Source organism: Paralichthys olivaceus, chromosome 15, assembly GCF_024713975.1.
Source record: "Paralichthys olivaceus isolate ysfri-2021 chromosome 15, ASM2471397v2, whole genome shotgun sequence".
Lineage (NCBI taxonomy): Eukaryota > Metazoa > Chordata > Actinopteri > Pleuronectiformes > Paralichthyidae > Paralichthys > Paralichthys olivaceus.
Genome location: NC_091107.1, coordinates 21,324,622 through 21,339,876, shown reverse-complemented (window position 1 = coordinate 21,339,876; position 15,255 = coordinate 21,324,622). Strand labels below are relative to the sequence as shown.

The following is a 15,255-nucleotide window of genomic DNA, read 5'->3' as shown; positions in this document are numbered from 1 at the left end:
TACTAGCCAGGGAATGTGATCATTAACTGTCACCATAAGTTCTTGAGACTCATTAAGCATGTTACATCTGGTCTTGGAAAAGCTGAGCTTTTCTAAGTGATCTATTATAAGCACCTCGTCCAAGTACAAACACTCATTCATCTCCAGTCAAATCACATGAGATTTACTCTCATGACAATTCCTTTCCACTTTTCTCCCTCCAGTTATTATCCCATCGCATTATCATCACAAAAGCCAGCCCCTTGTAAGTATTTTCAAGAAAAGCCGTGTGCCCCCTTGCACGTGTCAGGAAAAGACAAACCAAAGGTGGGGATGAAAGAGAGGAGGACGCTAAAGCGAATTCCACGCTCTTACCGTTGAAGCCGGTGAAGTTTCCCCAGTCGAGCAGGGAGCTGTTGAAGGAGGGCAGTGAGCCGTTGTAGAACAGATCAGTGCCGTTGGAGGGGTTTCGTATGGTGTCGCTGAACAGGTTCATCTGCAGCAGGGTCTTTAACAGATAGCGAAGCATCTTGCCCCACAGAGGGACCTGCGCTCCCTCCCGCTGAAGGTCTCACTGTCTCTATCTGTTAAAAGTGTGAGTCTAACCACTGGTGACTGGATTTCCTCTGCCTCCTCACTTGGTGCTGAGATGACTCCAAGAGATGTCTTAATGATCCCAAGTTGAGTTTAGCCGTGTAAAAAATGTTCTTAAAAACTGAATAAAAACAGTAAAGTTGACTAAAAGAAATCAAGTTGAGATGATTGATTGGTCGTTGATGTCAGACTGAGTTGGGGGGGCCCCTCTGTGAGTCCCTCTAGTTCCTTCCCAGCATCGGATTGTTCCTTCCTCCCTGTTTCTTTTGTTCTGGGATCACATAACTTCACACGCTGTCTGCCACCACACAAAAACACAGCTCGCCGGTGTAAAAGAATCCAGCAATGTGATGATGACCCCTTCGGATTTGCTGCTCTCCTCTCTCCAACCCCTCCCTCTGGCTCCTCCTGTGTCCCTCCCTCCCTCCTTCTCCCGCTCTCCTCCTCTCTCTCTTTCTGTCTCTGTGATGGGGTCCCGGGGGGTCCGGAGGGGGGAGAGAGAGCAGGTGCTGTTGGCAATAAATGTTTAATTATTAGATTAATAATCATCCCAGGAGGCTCTAAATCGGGGTGGTGGAGAAAAGGGAGAGAATAGACTTACTGTCACTGTCTTTACCCTAAACTGCACACACATACATGCACGTAGGTCATCTCATATACATAAAGGCATGCGTACAGTATGTGCAAGACAAACAAACATGGGACAAGCCAAACTCCCGCTGTGTCATTTGTCACTGTGTTTGTCTTCCCACTGTCACACTTTGTTTTTTCATGTCACTTGTCAATATCTTTATGAAAAGGCTCCAAATGATCTTCTTCATATTATCTTCTTCAGCAAAAACAGAAGATTGCATGAAAAAAGATTTGACTTAATGCATTCGTGCAACAAAACAAGCTGAGACAACAGCCTGATAATGTGGTGAGCTGCAGAAAACAAGAAGATCTTAACATTCAGGGTTCAAGATAGAATTTATTGTCATTCCCTCCACATACGTTCTCAGTCATCCGGAGGATCCAACAGATACAATAAAGTAAACACAAAACGAAGACAGTAAAGTCCAAGTGGTATACAAGTATGTGCGTGTATTGTTATAAATTAACATAATATGAATTAATTCTGTTTTCCAAGAAAGACCCTTACGCTTGTAGGTGTGTTATGTGCAGAGGCACATAACACAGTAATAAAAGCAGTAGCTGCATTATATATTAATGACATGAGGCTCATGTTATTTGGTTAATGTTAACTTTTTTTTACTTAAGATTATGAGCTGCAGCAAACAGCCATGACTGCATGAGCTGCTGGATTATAGTGTTTCAGCTATTTTGTCAGCCCATTGTTTATAGACTGTATAAGTGTGTGCATGCCTGTGTGTGTGTGTGTGTGTGTGTGTGCAAATGGATGAGAAAATGTACCCACATGCCTTCAATCATGCTCAAGCATGCTATAGCCCTAATGCATAGTCCACATATCATCATTGACATGCACGTGCGATCGTAGCAGTATGGTCGCATGTGGCTCATGGACGCCCCGCTGACAGCAGCAGTGTGACTCCTATTAACGATGCCCGTCCCCCATCCGGACCCTGTCCTCCTGCTCCATCACTGTGACAATGGGAGTCATCCCACCAACAAACTTGCCGTGACGACCCCTGTTCCGTGCCCTGTTCCTGGGGTTTCCCCCCTTTCTTTATTTTAGAGGGTCTTCCATGCATGGGGGATCTGTGCCAGCTACATCTACACATAGAGCACTAATGGGGGAACGATATGGACATGGCATAGAAGAAGGGTGAGCTGTGTAAAATCAATAGCGACTGTTCTCAATGTTTTGTTAATAGTAGAGGATGTAAAAGTGATGTGAAATATACAGCAGATAGCTGATTTCTGCCTCTGTCTAAAACTGCCTGGCTGCAGAACTTTAAATGCTCTGTTCTTCTACACTCTCTCAAAAACTCTCACACGTATATGCTCACAGAGTAATTCCTCAATCAATCTCTTGAAGAGGAGGCTTTCTACCTCCACAGCCAGGCTGCTAGCAGAGTGATTAACAGTCCAGGAGAGAAACATCTCACTCCACGCTCTCTCTCCCCATTTGGAATCAGGTTATGCTGTGTGGGAAAAGTTTACGTGGATTAAAGATGAACTCATATTTTTAGTTTTTCAAGATAGAGCACAAAAACTCAAACGGTAACCTTTTGGGTTAATTCTGTTCAAAGCAGCTTGACAGCATAACACCCAGTTCACTTCTTGTTATTACTTGAATGCTGTTGACAAATATTCACGCCAGGGTTCTTTATCATCCGACAAATGAGCCAGCATGTAACGCCTGCCACAAGAAAACAATAAATATTCACAGTACCGCCGTCAGCAGATAACAATATGTTGTGGGTTTAAAAAAAAAGGAGAGAGAGCAAATCATAACTTGGTGATAATGTTGTTGCAATTATCTTCAACACCCAATTGCCTGTTTGTTTTTTTTATTTCAGCAATAAACTATCCATAATGAGGCAGCAGTGGAGTGCCACAGCAAAGATGTGTGTATGATTGCATGCTCCGTGGTTTCTCTCCTCATCCACTCATAATTCTCAGTAACAACTCTCCACGACCGCCATCGTGACAACCATGTTTTTGATGAATACATAAACATTTCTGCTGTGCAAACACTGAAGACGTCTATTTTACATGCGGTGTGTAAGAATCCATTTATATCCAAGCTTCAAAGCTTGTTTAACATCACATTACAAAGAACAGGTACCCGTGCACATGTTCTCCAAAATAACTTGCAAAGCCGCAGTAACTGGATGTCGCAGTGTAACTCAGAGAGTAACCATATTAATAATAGTATTAGCTAGTAAATATTTCACCCCTGGATATTATTTCATTTCTACGGAGCAGAATCCGAAGGTTGCTGCATGCTGACCTCTGATTGAAGCATGAAACCAAATTTCATGCAGATCCATCAAACTGAGGGGTGAGTGGTGGTGTTTGGCCTTTTATACAAATGAGTTGGATGCAGATGGGTCATTAATGTCAACATCACGTTGGATTGATGTCTCGCTATGACTCTTTACCATTTCAAGGTCTTTTAACATTCCCACACAGTGCTTACAAAAAAATAAATAAATTGAAATCCCTCATTTCAGTGGGAATCCCTAAGTCAATACTTGTAGCTATTTTTGACTCATATGTAAAACTACTGATAAAAAGCATCTGAAGAACAATGTAAAACATGCATGATAATAAAAATCACAAAATAAATCTATCATCATTTTTCATAACCAAGTTAGGATTATTGTTTATTGTACCGCCAACAAAGAGGATGTTTATTTAGATAGTATATTTTCTCAGGATATCAGTGTTGGCTGTTCCATATGAACTTCGACAGTAATTGAATACATATTTGTGATTTTCTGCCGACAGACTGAAAGTTGCAATTAGCGAGATAATGAGTTTCTAGGCTGTAGAAGTTGAACTGCTTAAAAAGACAAAGAGAGCAGCCATGCAAGCAGCATTGTGAGGCTGGAGCTAAATGTTAATGTTAGCATGCTCGCAGTGACAATGCTGTTGTTAGCTGGTGTTAACCATGATCGCCATCTTACTTTGTAATTATTCCAAACATCATATCAATAGTTTTGCATGTACTGGGTTAAAACCTGAAGTTTTGTTCAGTGAACATTTCAACCAGATTTTGGCACCAGAGGAAAAGTAATCAGCAAAGTCACCAGGACACATCAGTAGTACACTGAAAATCAAGTGAATGTTGAGATAGTTAACTATGTGCCATTACCTGATTGAAACAAATCTCAAATATCAATAAATGGCTTGTCTGCTTAGAACATGCAGTGACACTGTTAAAAGTACGTAAGTTAAGGAAGTCAAGTCTGAGAAAAGTAGTTCAAACGCTTGGTTTAAAGATCCAGTGTGTAAGATTTAGGTGAAAGGGATCTACTGGCAGAATATAAAATAATCCTGATGATGTTTTCACTAGTGTGTTTCATCTCAGTTGTACTAATTGTTGTTTTCTTTATCCTAGAATGGGCCCTTTGTATTTAAATACATGTTTTTTACATGTTTTATTTGGCTCCTTGTTAAATGAGCTTTTTCGATGACTCAGACAAAAGTCATTGGCCAAAGCAATAAAGACGCTTTAACCAATCAGATGACTGACATTGTCATCATGGAACCCCTGTTTGGTTAAAATGTTGCTTACATAAATAGAATTGTTAAATGTTTGAGATTAGTGACATGATTTTCTGACATCACAGCTGGCTTGGAAAACTGTTCAGTCCAGTATGTAACTTAACTCACAATCTCCCCAGCTCTCTCATTTTGAAAGTCTGAGCTTCTGTCCCCACGAGGAGGGAGTCAGTGTCGCAAAAGGCAAAGCGGTTCTCTCCAGTGTATTGAATCATTAGAATTAGTTCATTAAAAAGATATGTTAACCAAAGAGTTCAGTGCAGAGCTCTGACAGTGCAGTTCCACTCACTGAACTGAAACAAAGGAACTTATAACAGTCGTTGGTGAAGGATAAGCCAGGGCTGAGGATTTAGTTGGATAAAAACACTGTTTCAACACGTCCATTTCAAAACTATATCAGAGTTTTTACTAGAGGGATGGCAGGAGGAACTCCAGAGGAAAATCTGGAGCCTTCTGCACATTTGTGCTCTCACTCACAGCCCCTCTGGAGATTGTTGGGAGATTATGCATGTCTGAAAGCAGTCACTTTTTAAATGTACTATGTACTAGATCCACATTTCAACTTTACGATACAAATTTGAGATATTTTCGTCTCTGTCTCTGTACTATGATCCTTTCTCAAATTGGGGGCAGGCTGGTGGAATAGCCACAAGACCATTCCTTCTACTATCCATCACTGTGGTGTACTGGAGAAATACAATTTCAGATATTCCAATTTGTCCAAAGTATATAGAATGTTTCTCCGCTGCAAGACTTGGTGTGCACTGTTTGTTACTACACCATTTCACTGCATTGCAATTGGGCATCAACATTCTGTATAAGTGCCACAAATCAATGGAACAGGCGACGTGAGGGGCAGCAGGTCAATCAGCACTTTCAAAACTAACTTACAGGGGCTACTAGCTGCTCATCTCTGCACTCAGTGACTTTGATATTACATCTTCATTATTCACTCGGTTTGATTTGATATGTGCTGTTGTGCATCATTTTTTTTTACGTTTCATGTTTGTTCTGTCTTGTAAAATTTGTGTGTAGTTCCTGTTCTGTACAGGGATTACTTATTCAAATTTTGACATTTATGGTTCAACTCTACGCTACACAAGCAAATCATTTATATTAATCAGTAATGTCATAAACTATAAATCTGGATTGCAGTTCAAGATCAATAACATGAATGAGTCACTCTATTGCTGCACCTTTGCTTGCTTGTTGGATAATTTCAGGAAGTGATTCAATTCTGTTCATAGTTGCTTTCATTGTGTTGCTCTTAATCTCGTAACAGCTGGATAACAACATAGAAACATATGTCCCCACAAAGAAATCAGGTTTTATCTTTTACATGATATAATTTGTCTTTTAATTGATTTATGAAAAGAATTAAACTCAGGTGGAAGCCTTTTTATTCAGTTTGGGCTTTTAAACAGATTATAATCACAGTGTTAGTCTCCATGTTAACAAACCCAGTGTGAAAATAGATATGACAGATTTTGCTAGTGCCTGGGGGCCTTTACCTCTTGCTAAGGAGAAAGTATTACATGGTAATGGGTCCTGACTACATGTAATTGTCCAAAGAAAACTCTGGCCTCATTGCTGCAGCTCATTGTCATGTCAGCTGCTGTGGCTGTCGGTGTAATGACCGAGTGTGAGTCCTATTCCCCTGGATGAACGTCAGCTGAGATAAAGTGTGGTTAATGTCTGACTTGTCCTGAGCAGCGAGACGTGATTGCTGCCAGCACCTGCAGTCGGACAGGCATCAGAAAAGTATCTGTTTGACACTAGACGCCACACGGCGCCAGAGTGGAACATCTGTTCCCCGGGTCTGGGCGTGTGCACTTCTGGGGTCTGCTGCTGCAGTTTGGACCCTTGGGACCTCGGAGCAGGGGCAAAGACAGCCGGATACATCTCCAACCCCACTCTCTCAGCTGGATAGTGGAGGGTTAAAGGTGGCAAGCAGCCAGATCCAGCATCTCTACCAGGCTGCAGGTGTATGATACACCCCCCTCAATCTTTGCCTCCTGCACAGATACATCAGGAGAGGTGGTGGCAGTAATTGGGGGGTGTTTTTGTTTTTTGGCAATAAATATCATGTGCTTCTGACCTGCCCTGGCAAGCAGTTGGCAGGATCCATCATTAGAGCTTGGTTCTCCCGACTGCCCATATGCCAAAGCGTCATAATTGGTGCCTCTGTCCTCTACATTTATTGTGTAGGCCAGAAGGACAGGCCCCCTGTGCAAAATGGCCACTGTCTCTCTCTGGGGGACAGTGTCCAATCACCCCTCTCACAAAGTGGCTCTTCAGGACACCCTGCGGCTGATTTCCTCATTTCATCCAATTGCTTCAGAACTTCAAAGCTAGCTTCAAAGCATTTGGACTACCCGCTGCCATAGCTAAAACCGAGACAATCATGCCACTTTAAGAGCAGGAGAGAAATCCTTGTTAGTCATCTATAGATATATAGATATATTTTTTTCTCATCACCAGTCTCATAGCAGGAAGCGTAAGTGGAAGTGACAGAGCCAATATGCTTTAGTCAGGGGATTATCTGATCTCCAGAGGCCTAAGTTACATGCTGGGCCACAAGGGGAGGAAGTTAAACAAAGCACTAACCGCACCCCTCGGCCCGACTATCTAAACCCTGTGCAAACTCTGGGTAATTGCACAACAAAAGCACGATTAACCATGACTCCACGGACATTAAGTAGGAAAAGATGGATCTGTCATTTATCCTATCAGACATTTGCATCTCATGAATTCCCCTCCACACCTTATTATATCAGTTTTATTCTATTCTTGTTTTCATACTATTTTGTTTTCAGATGAATGCAGATAAATGCAAAGTACTCATTTAAATATGCATTAGCATTATGACCAGCCCCCCTCCTCAAATTATGGAGGTAATTTTGGTAAGCCCCGGACCATGTCTGCTCCCTCGGGTTACACTCCCCAAGTCCTACAGGGGAGCGCAGCCATTTTCAGAGCTTCTTGGAGACTGACCCTTCCCACTGTGCCGCATCGACTCTTTGATGTGACTTGCCTGAAAAAGACCTTTTGATATTCAACAAGATTGGTTCACGTTCTCACCATCGGCACGTGTGGACCTTAGAAACACTGGAGTTCATTCCAATCAGCGTTGGAGAGCGAAAATATTGCGGCGCAAGAGTGAGGAGGTCTGCGTCATATTGATTGGCAGCAAAAAAAGATGAGCTATTTGTCAGCCTCAGAATGTGAAGGAGGGGAAAACTTTTGAGCTTGATTGCTTTCCCACAGTGCTTTGCACAGCAGCCACCCAACTTCAAAGAGGCTCTGCATTCCAGGGGAAAATCAATGGCAAGTACCTGTCACAGCTCAATAAGTGCTGCAACCAGGACTCACCTGAAGAGATTTAGTCGTCTTTGCTGTCATTCTCCACATCATTTTATCTGATTTCATCTCATCCATTAAATGCCATGAAGGTAATATGATCCTAAAATAAAGAATAAATATATATATTCTCAAACGAATAATCAACTTCATCAGGATGTCCAACGTAAGTGTGTCTATTTCATCTCATTTTTATTTTTATAGTATTTTCTCAAGTTAAATACAGAAGTTAAGAAACAATGACCTTCACACTGACCATCCATCTTGTCAGTCAGAAATAAATTAAGCAAAAATAGCTTTGACAGTGATGGAAAATGATTTTAGATACATAGAGTTTTCTCTGGTTTAGTTCAGTTTATAACGTGTATTCTAGTAAGTTGAAAAAATGTGTGGTGCTAATTGAAAGTTATGTACTTTTGAAGGCATACCTACTGACGTGTCTTGACTAAAACGCCCTCAACTGCATAACGCACCGGCGGCTACCACCCCGCCTCTTCTCTAAGGGCCAGCTGGGTCCCCCCTCCATCCCCGCCTGCTTCTCCCTCTCTGTGAGGCTGATGAGCCAGGCACTGTAACAGGTAGACTCCCCAGGTGCAGAACCCTCCTCCCAGATCACTAAGCTATTGCACCCCAGCCCAACAAAGCTGAGCTTAATTAGCCAGGGGGGGTGGGCTACTACTGGCCAATAATGAGCCGCGGTGGAGTAATGTCATAGCAGTGAGGGATGAGGAAGTTTCTTCCTGGCAGTGAATTATGGATTTTAACCATCTGGCCATTCAGGAGGGGTGGGGAGAGGGCGATGATATGCCTGACGGGTGACTTTAACAAAGATGTGGCAAGAGAGGGGCGTGTCTGAGATCACAAGCTGAATGATAGCAAGCGTGACTGGACTATTGTGTGATTTGATGGGTTGGTTATTCACAGCTGGGGCAGCCCAAATTGTTCTTTTATATTCTTTTATTCTGCTTTATTAGAGCCAGAGGGGCTTGTGAAATGATTAACAGACAGCATAAGAAGACTCACTGTCAGCCTTTCCCTCTCAATTTAGTCCCCATCCATTTATTTTCACCACTGTCTCTGTGATGCAAATACCCAGGCCTTGCTTGGTTAACTGGTCAGGCCTCAGCAAATTGGTTGGAATAACACAGCGGGTGCAGCCTGAGATCCAAAATCAAAAGGTTTGTTTTAGCTCCTGTTTCTGTGGAACGGCACTGCCAAAGATTTTTATGAGAGGTCATTTTGGAATAACCATTTGTTTGTTGTTGTAATTTCAGCTTTAATTTGCCTCTCAGCATCTGCAGCTATCCAGGTTTTCAATGTAGTTTCACATCTACAGTCATCTGTGATAATACTGCAGCATATGTCCATACAACATAAAACAACAAGAAGTGCAGAGCCGGCCAAGTCGCCCACCATGCTCCATGCTCACCCCCCTCCTCCTCCTGCTCTGCTTCTCTGTTATGCTTCCTCCATCTGGTGCCCATTTTGCAGTCCACCTCCCTCTGCCCCTTAGGGGGGGTCGGGAGCAGGAGACACCAGGGCTAGCTCTACAAATCCTCTCAAAGGGCACCAGTCCCTCCTGCCACTCCATAAAGCCAACTAGATGGAGTTTTCATGGCAATTAGGGTGGAGAGATGGGTGGCTCTTTTCCAGGCACCCACTGGCCTTCCTCCGCCACTGGTACAGAACGCTCTCACATCTTTCACACTGAAGCCATTAGCACGGCTGGCCCGCTGGCATGGACTAATTGTTGGCCTCTCAGGAAATGACAGCAGTTGTAACGGTGATGCCGTCATTTAGCGGCTCCCAAGATCAGAGACAGTTGCTTTACGATGACCTGAGGTGTTCAGGCCAAACAACTACTGGAGAAGTTTCAGATGCAGTCTTTGGATGCTTGTGTAATTTTCGAAACACTTTGATCTCGGGTTGAATAACTTAAATGACACATTTGTGGTTAGGTTTTATTAGAACACCATTATTATTGTGTACAATAGCGCTAACAGTTTGGTTTCAAACAATGAGGGAAACTTGTCTTTTGATTCATCAGCTTGCAATGGGTAAAGCTTTGGTGAGAGTGTTCTGAGCAAATGAAATAGACTAATCCACACCAATCAGAGTACTATAAACCACAGACAAAATGTATTGGTGCCACTGACTCCACCTACTCCCACTGTACAAAAATAAAGCCGTGATATCCTTATCTTGCACTGGTGACATCTTTTTCAGTCTGCACATTAGTGATTACTGACTGGAGCTGCGGTTTCAAGGTCCTGCTGATACACATTCAACTAATCGAGGGTCAGTTTCAGGCATCAGTCACTACGTCTCAGCCGGCTTTTACAGCATCAAATAGTAAATGAGTAATTTAAACCAAGACATGATCACTTGAACATTCGTCATTGTGATAAGAGCTACCTTAAATGATCTTTGAGAAAATGTGTTAATTGATGATCTTTGACTTTTTAGCTTGGCCCATGCAATTCATTACTAATAAAGAACAGATGGATGTGCTAAAGAAAAATATTTATATCACATTCATCTTTATATCTAAGGATGTAAATCATAAAACTATTTTATTTAATTTTATGGTCACATTATTATGCATATATAGTGTATATTACACTATGTCTGCACACCATTAAGAGAAGAGTGTCTATCTAATTCCACAGATACTCCCTTCTCTCTCTGAGCAGTACACAAGGTCAGGTTATAGATAAAGGACCAACCAACAGTACATTGTAGTGTCTCCCCTCAGAGACTCAGATGCTCCAGACTGAGAGACACCAACTTCAACTCTCTTGCATATTACACCAGTATCTGATAGGATGCAAACACCTACATGTTACATAGAGAGTCACAGCAATTCAAGCCATTCACTGATGTGCTGTTAGAATAGGTGACACAAGTAGAGGAAGATATATGGGGATGCTGTGGGAGACATCTTGAGACTTTGGGGGGACAATTGCTCATGTTACTCTGTTAGCGTTTGTATATTGTTTCACATTCTTGTCTCCTTGATGCATCAAGTCTAAATTAAAATATTTTGCATAAGACACCAGCTGCTGCCTGAGTTCTCCTTTCACCAGCTTCCAGAAAACTTCCACAACATTCACGATGCACACTCAAGGAATTTGCTTTACTAGAACAAAGAGCCCCCACACACCACCACCACCCTAACCCCCTCCACACATAGGCCCAATTCTCACAGCACATGATAATTAATTCACTGAGCACTTCATTGAGATCATTAGGAAAGTCTTGTTAAAATTTAATGCTTGATCAGTTCTCAGGCAGTGGATTCAACCTTCCTGCACGTCAGTGCGTAGGATCTCCTCTGTGTCTTTGGGCTATGGGGAGGTCTTGTGTACTAATTCCATCTGACCATCACTATGTTTCATGTCTTAATTTTGTATTCACACCTCAGCTTTGAATACAAACAAATCCTTGTGAATAAATCACGGAAATATTCAATTTCAATCAAAATTCTATGGAAAGTTGACTTTTTCAACTGTGAACATGCAGAGAACAGCACGACAGCAGCAACAACACAAAAATAACTGCAGGAGTGCATATTATTAACCTAATCACAGCAGGTCTTCTCCAAACAGACACAATTCACACAAGTTCTCGGTGAAGTTCGAGTTATGTCGGCATTTCAAACAGATAAATCTCTGGTATGATCTTTACAAAATACTACAAACATTGTCAGTCTCTTTATTCTCACAGATTAGTAATTTCATCAGGCTAATATTTAAATTGAATATCTTTTTTCTCCACTGTTTGCCAGCAACAGAGAGGATGACACTGTCACAGAACTAATTCTTTGTTAGAAAGATTGATAAAAAGCAAACATTTGAAAGTTGACATCCATTCATGCCGTTAGTTTTTAGGTTACACATTTTCATATTATCAAAATGAACAGATAACATGATATGATACACTCAGTTATACCTTTATTGTATTGGCTATCATTTGTAGACTTTTGCCCATTCCTAACTCTGTCAAAGGTTGATAAAATCATCCTCAGAGCCTTTTCTTATTATCCACATTTTTATCTCTGTGAATGTGATATATGTGACATGTGAAACCCATAAAATATAATGACTTTTACATGGAAGGGTTAGGGTAGCATGGTTTCAGTATTCTTCATCTTAAGCCTTTGTTATGTAATAAAACAAAACCCTGTTTGTTTTTCATTTAAAAGCTCATGTGTTTGTCTATCCAAAGCCATGAGTGATTACTGTTCATTGGAAGGGGCAGCCCTTTAATTAGTCAGCGTTCTCTAGGGAGCCATTACCACGGGGGAATCTTGCCCCTCTTTATTAGCCCATTTTAAAATTGACTTAGAACAGAGACAGGCAGAGGCAATTTGGTTTCCTCAGACAGGACACCAGCTCCTGTGAATATGCATGCTGGGATGTGGGCTGTAGTAGTTGGAGGGTGTGGGGACGTCTGACAGGGGGTGATGGACGACTGCGGTCGGGCATCATCTGGGGTCCCTTACACCGTAACAAAAGGGGTTTCAAGTTCCATAGACTTAATAAAGAGACTATGGCAATGTAGCAGCAGCAGAACATGATGGAGGCGATTCTGATGAAAGAGAGGATAAAGGATTAGGAATGTCTGAAGGTATTCCTGCCCATCACATGTAAAATATAAGTGTACACAAAAAAGTTTGAATGTGAAGCTATAAGAATTGCTCTGCACCTTCTGCTAACCCAATTTTAAATGCAGGTAAATCTATAAAAATGGCAGTGGACCCCTTTCCCATTGCCAGTAGAGGAGTTTGTCATACGTTTTTTCCCCTCACTGAGTAATGTTAATGAAACTGAAAAGCTTGCTGTCTTGCATGATATGAAGAAAATAATTGCTGTCACACGTTGTTTCAATAGCTGTTTTCAGATATGCTCTGAACTCCAGATAATCTCCTGATGTTCTAGTTAGGAGTGACCTTGAGAGCTGGAGAAAGGAGAGCATGGGTGAGTGTAAAAACATAGGAGTGTGTGTGTTATATTTATACTGCTGTTAATCCTAAAAAGTACATGCATGTAGTATGTAGTACATCTTGCTGAATTAGCGAGCCACAGAATTGCCAGTCTGCACTCCACTAATCATGTCTGTGGTTAACATGTGGCACACCAATCCCAACACCCGGTGTCTGGAACAACTACTTTACAATATGCACACAACCATTCTATAAACAGCCACAATAAAATGCATTCACTGCTTGTCATCATTAGTTAACATGCAATTCTTTAACTGTATCTATTCCCATTGCAGAGAAAAACTAAATGTTAGCAGGCGTTTGTGGGTTTTTTGACCAGTGGAAAAGGGGCATTATGTCAGTTAGCTGCCAATTCTGGTGTTTCTTCCAAGAGAAGCCTTAGCAAATGATGGCATTAGAATAAACAGTTGTAATAATGATTATTTCTTCCAAAAATAAGGTAATTCCAGTCAAAGTCACCATTTTCACTTGTATCAAACTCACAGAAGGGTGCACCCAACAAAGTGCAGATGCTAACTGCTGCCAAGGACAGACTGGATCTCTCCAGACTCCAGCCCCCCACTTTTTTCAAAGCTATAAACCACAGTGGAAAATGAACATTTCAACCTACAACTGTCTGTCTCATACTTTTCTCTTTCAGTCCTTTAGTCAATTTTCATACGACTCAGCTGCTCATTTCTAATGATTTCAAAACAAGAGGCACATCACAGGGGCTGACTAATTACCAGTCGTGATGCATGTACTTTAGCCATCTTGTTTGGGAATAGAGAGATTAAGGCATGGAGAGACATATGCTGTCAAGCAGCGACCTTGGAGAGACCTGAGACTCGCAGTTCTCTGCTGAAGTGGCTTCAGTGGTGTATCAAGCCTCTCAGAAAAGCCCCAAATGCAATTACAGTCGGGGATTATGTTCCTTCTCTGCAGTGGGATAAAGTCAAATTGACCAGTGTGTGTTTAAGTGTATGTTTTTTGTGCATATGAAGTAGAGGGGCTTGTTAGTGGCAGCTGAACCCCCAGGGCCTCTGTTTTGGGGCTGTTAAAACACACAGGCCTGGAATCCTGTTTCTGTTTAGGCAGCCTGGCAAACAGTGCATGGTAGAAAATATTAAATATAGATCTTCTATGTTTGTTGTTGTGACAGGGCTTTTTTATTATTATATTATATTTTATATTCAGTTGAGTTGATGAGTGATGATAAATGTGTATCTGATGTTTATGAGACATGACCAAACTACACGATCAAACACTATTTAAGAGCTGTCCGTCTACAGCAAGAAGTGGGACTGATGTGATTGCTCTGTGTGACACAACAAATCGCGTTGGTATCAGTGCTGAAATCCTGTCTTAGATAAGAGGCACATTTCAATGACCGGGGTCAGGCTCAAAATCAGGACTTCTTTGTTCTACTATGTCTTTTGATATATTGAGATAAAATAAATTATAATTTAGATTGTCTGATATAAAGATCCAAGTAGTATAAATATATTTCCTTCTTCAGTTGGACAGCCCGTTCTGTGATTAGTGTCGTGCACGGTTTAAACAAGCACTGCAGTGATTTATCATTGCACATCAATGACACTTAAAAGGAACAGATTCAGATCACTGTAAATATTGTCAAACCAGAGATGTCCAAATCTTATGCCTACATTACCCACAGTGCACCTCAATCACTAACATTTAAGATGGAGATTTGGGTGTGATGTGGTCGTAGTAGCAGCGTCCAGCCTCGGGCACAGAGGAGGAGCGGCCTGCTGATGTAAGCTCACTTCTTTCTTACTCCACACCCCCACATTTAATTTTTCATTTCAAACCTGTAGACTTCAGAAGCAGCCAACACCGACTCAAGTGGCATCACTGGAGGACATTTACTAGACTTTACACAGCTCAGCTGGAGACACAAAAAGACTCATTCAACTTTTATCACATATGTATTGTAGCCTCCCCAGACCTGTAAACAGATTTGAATGGGTAAAATGGACGGAGCTTTTAGTCCTGTTAAAACCTGGGTTCAGTTCCCATCAGGTCTGTCAGTTTATAGTCTTTGTTTTATTGAATGGCTCCGTTGATCAGAGACATCTGCTGAATATCACTGGAAAAGAGGCAGTGAAACCACATGCTCACTT

The 15,255-nt window shown here is 41.7% G+C and overlaps 1 protein-coding gene across 5 annotated transcripts in view; it reads right to left on the bottom strand.

Moving 5' to 3' along the window:
- The window catches only part of robo3 (roundabout, axon guidance receptor, homolog 3 (Drosophila)), a 151,821-nt gene extending 151,202 nt beyond the window's left edge, over nucleotides 1-619 (bottom strand). For 2 of the 5 annotated variants that reach the window (XM_069509946.1, XM_069509948.1), the window contains exon 1: nucleotides 355-617. In XM_069509946.1, the coding sequence (XP_069366047.1) occupies nucleotides 355-508 (154 nt within the window). In that variant the 5' untranslated portion in view covers nucleotides 509-617. Of the gene's footprint in view, nucleotides 1-354 lie in introns of all 5 variants that reach the window. The other 3 variants (XM_069509947.1, XM_069509949.1, XM_069509950.1) reach the window with 2 other exon arrangements.
- Between the last annotated feature and the right edge of the window lie 14,636 nt (nucleotides 620-15,255).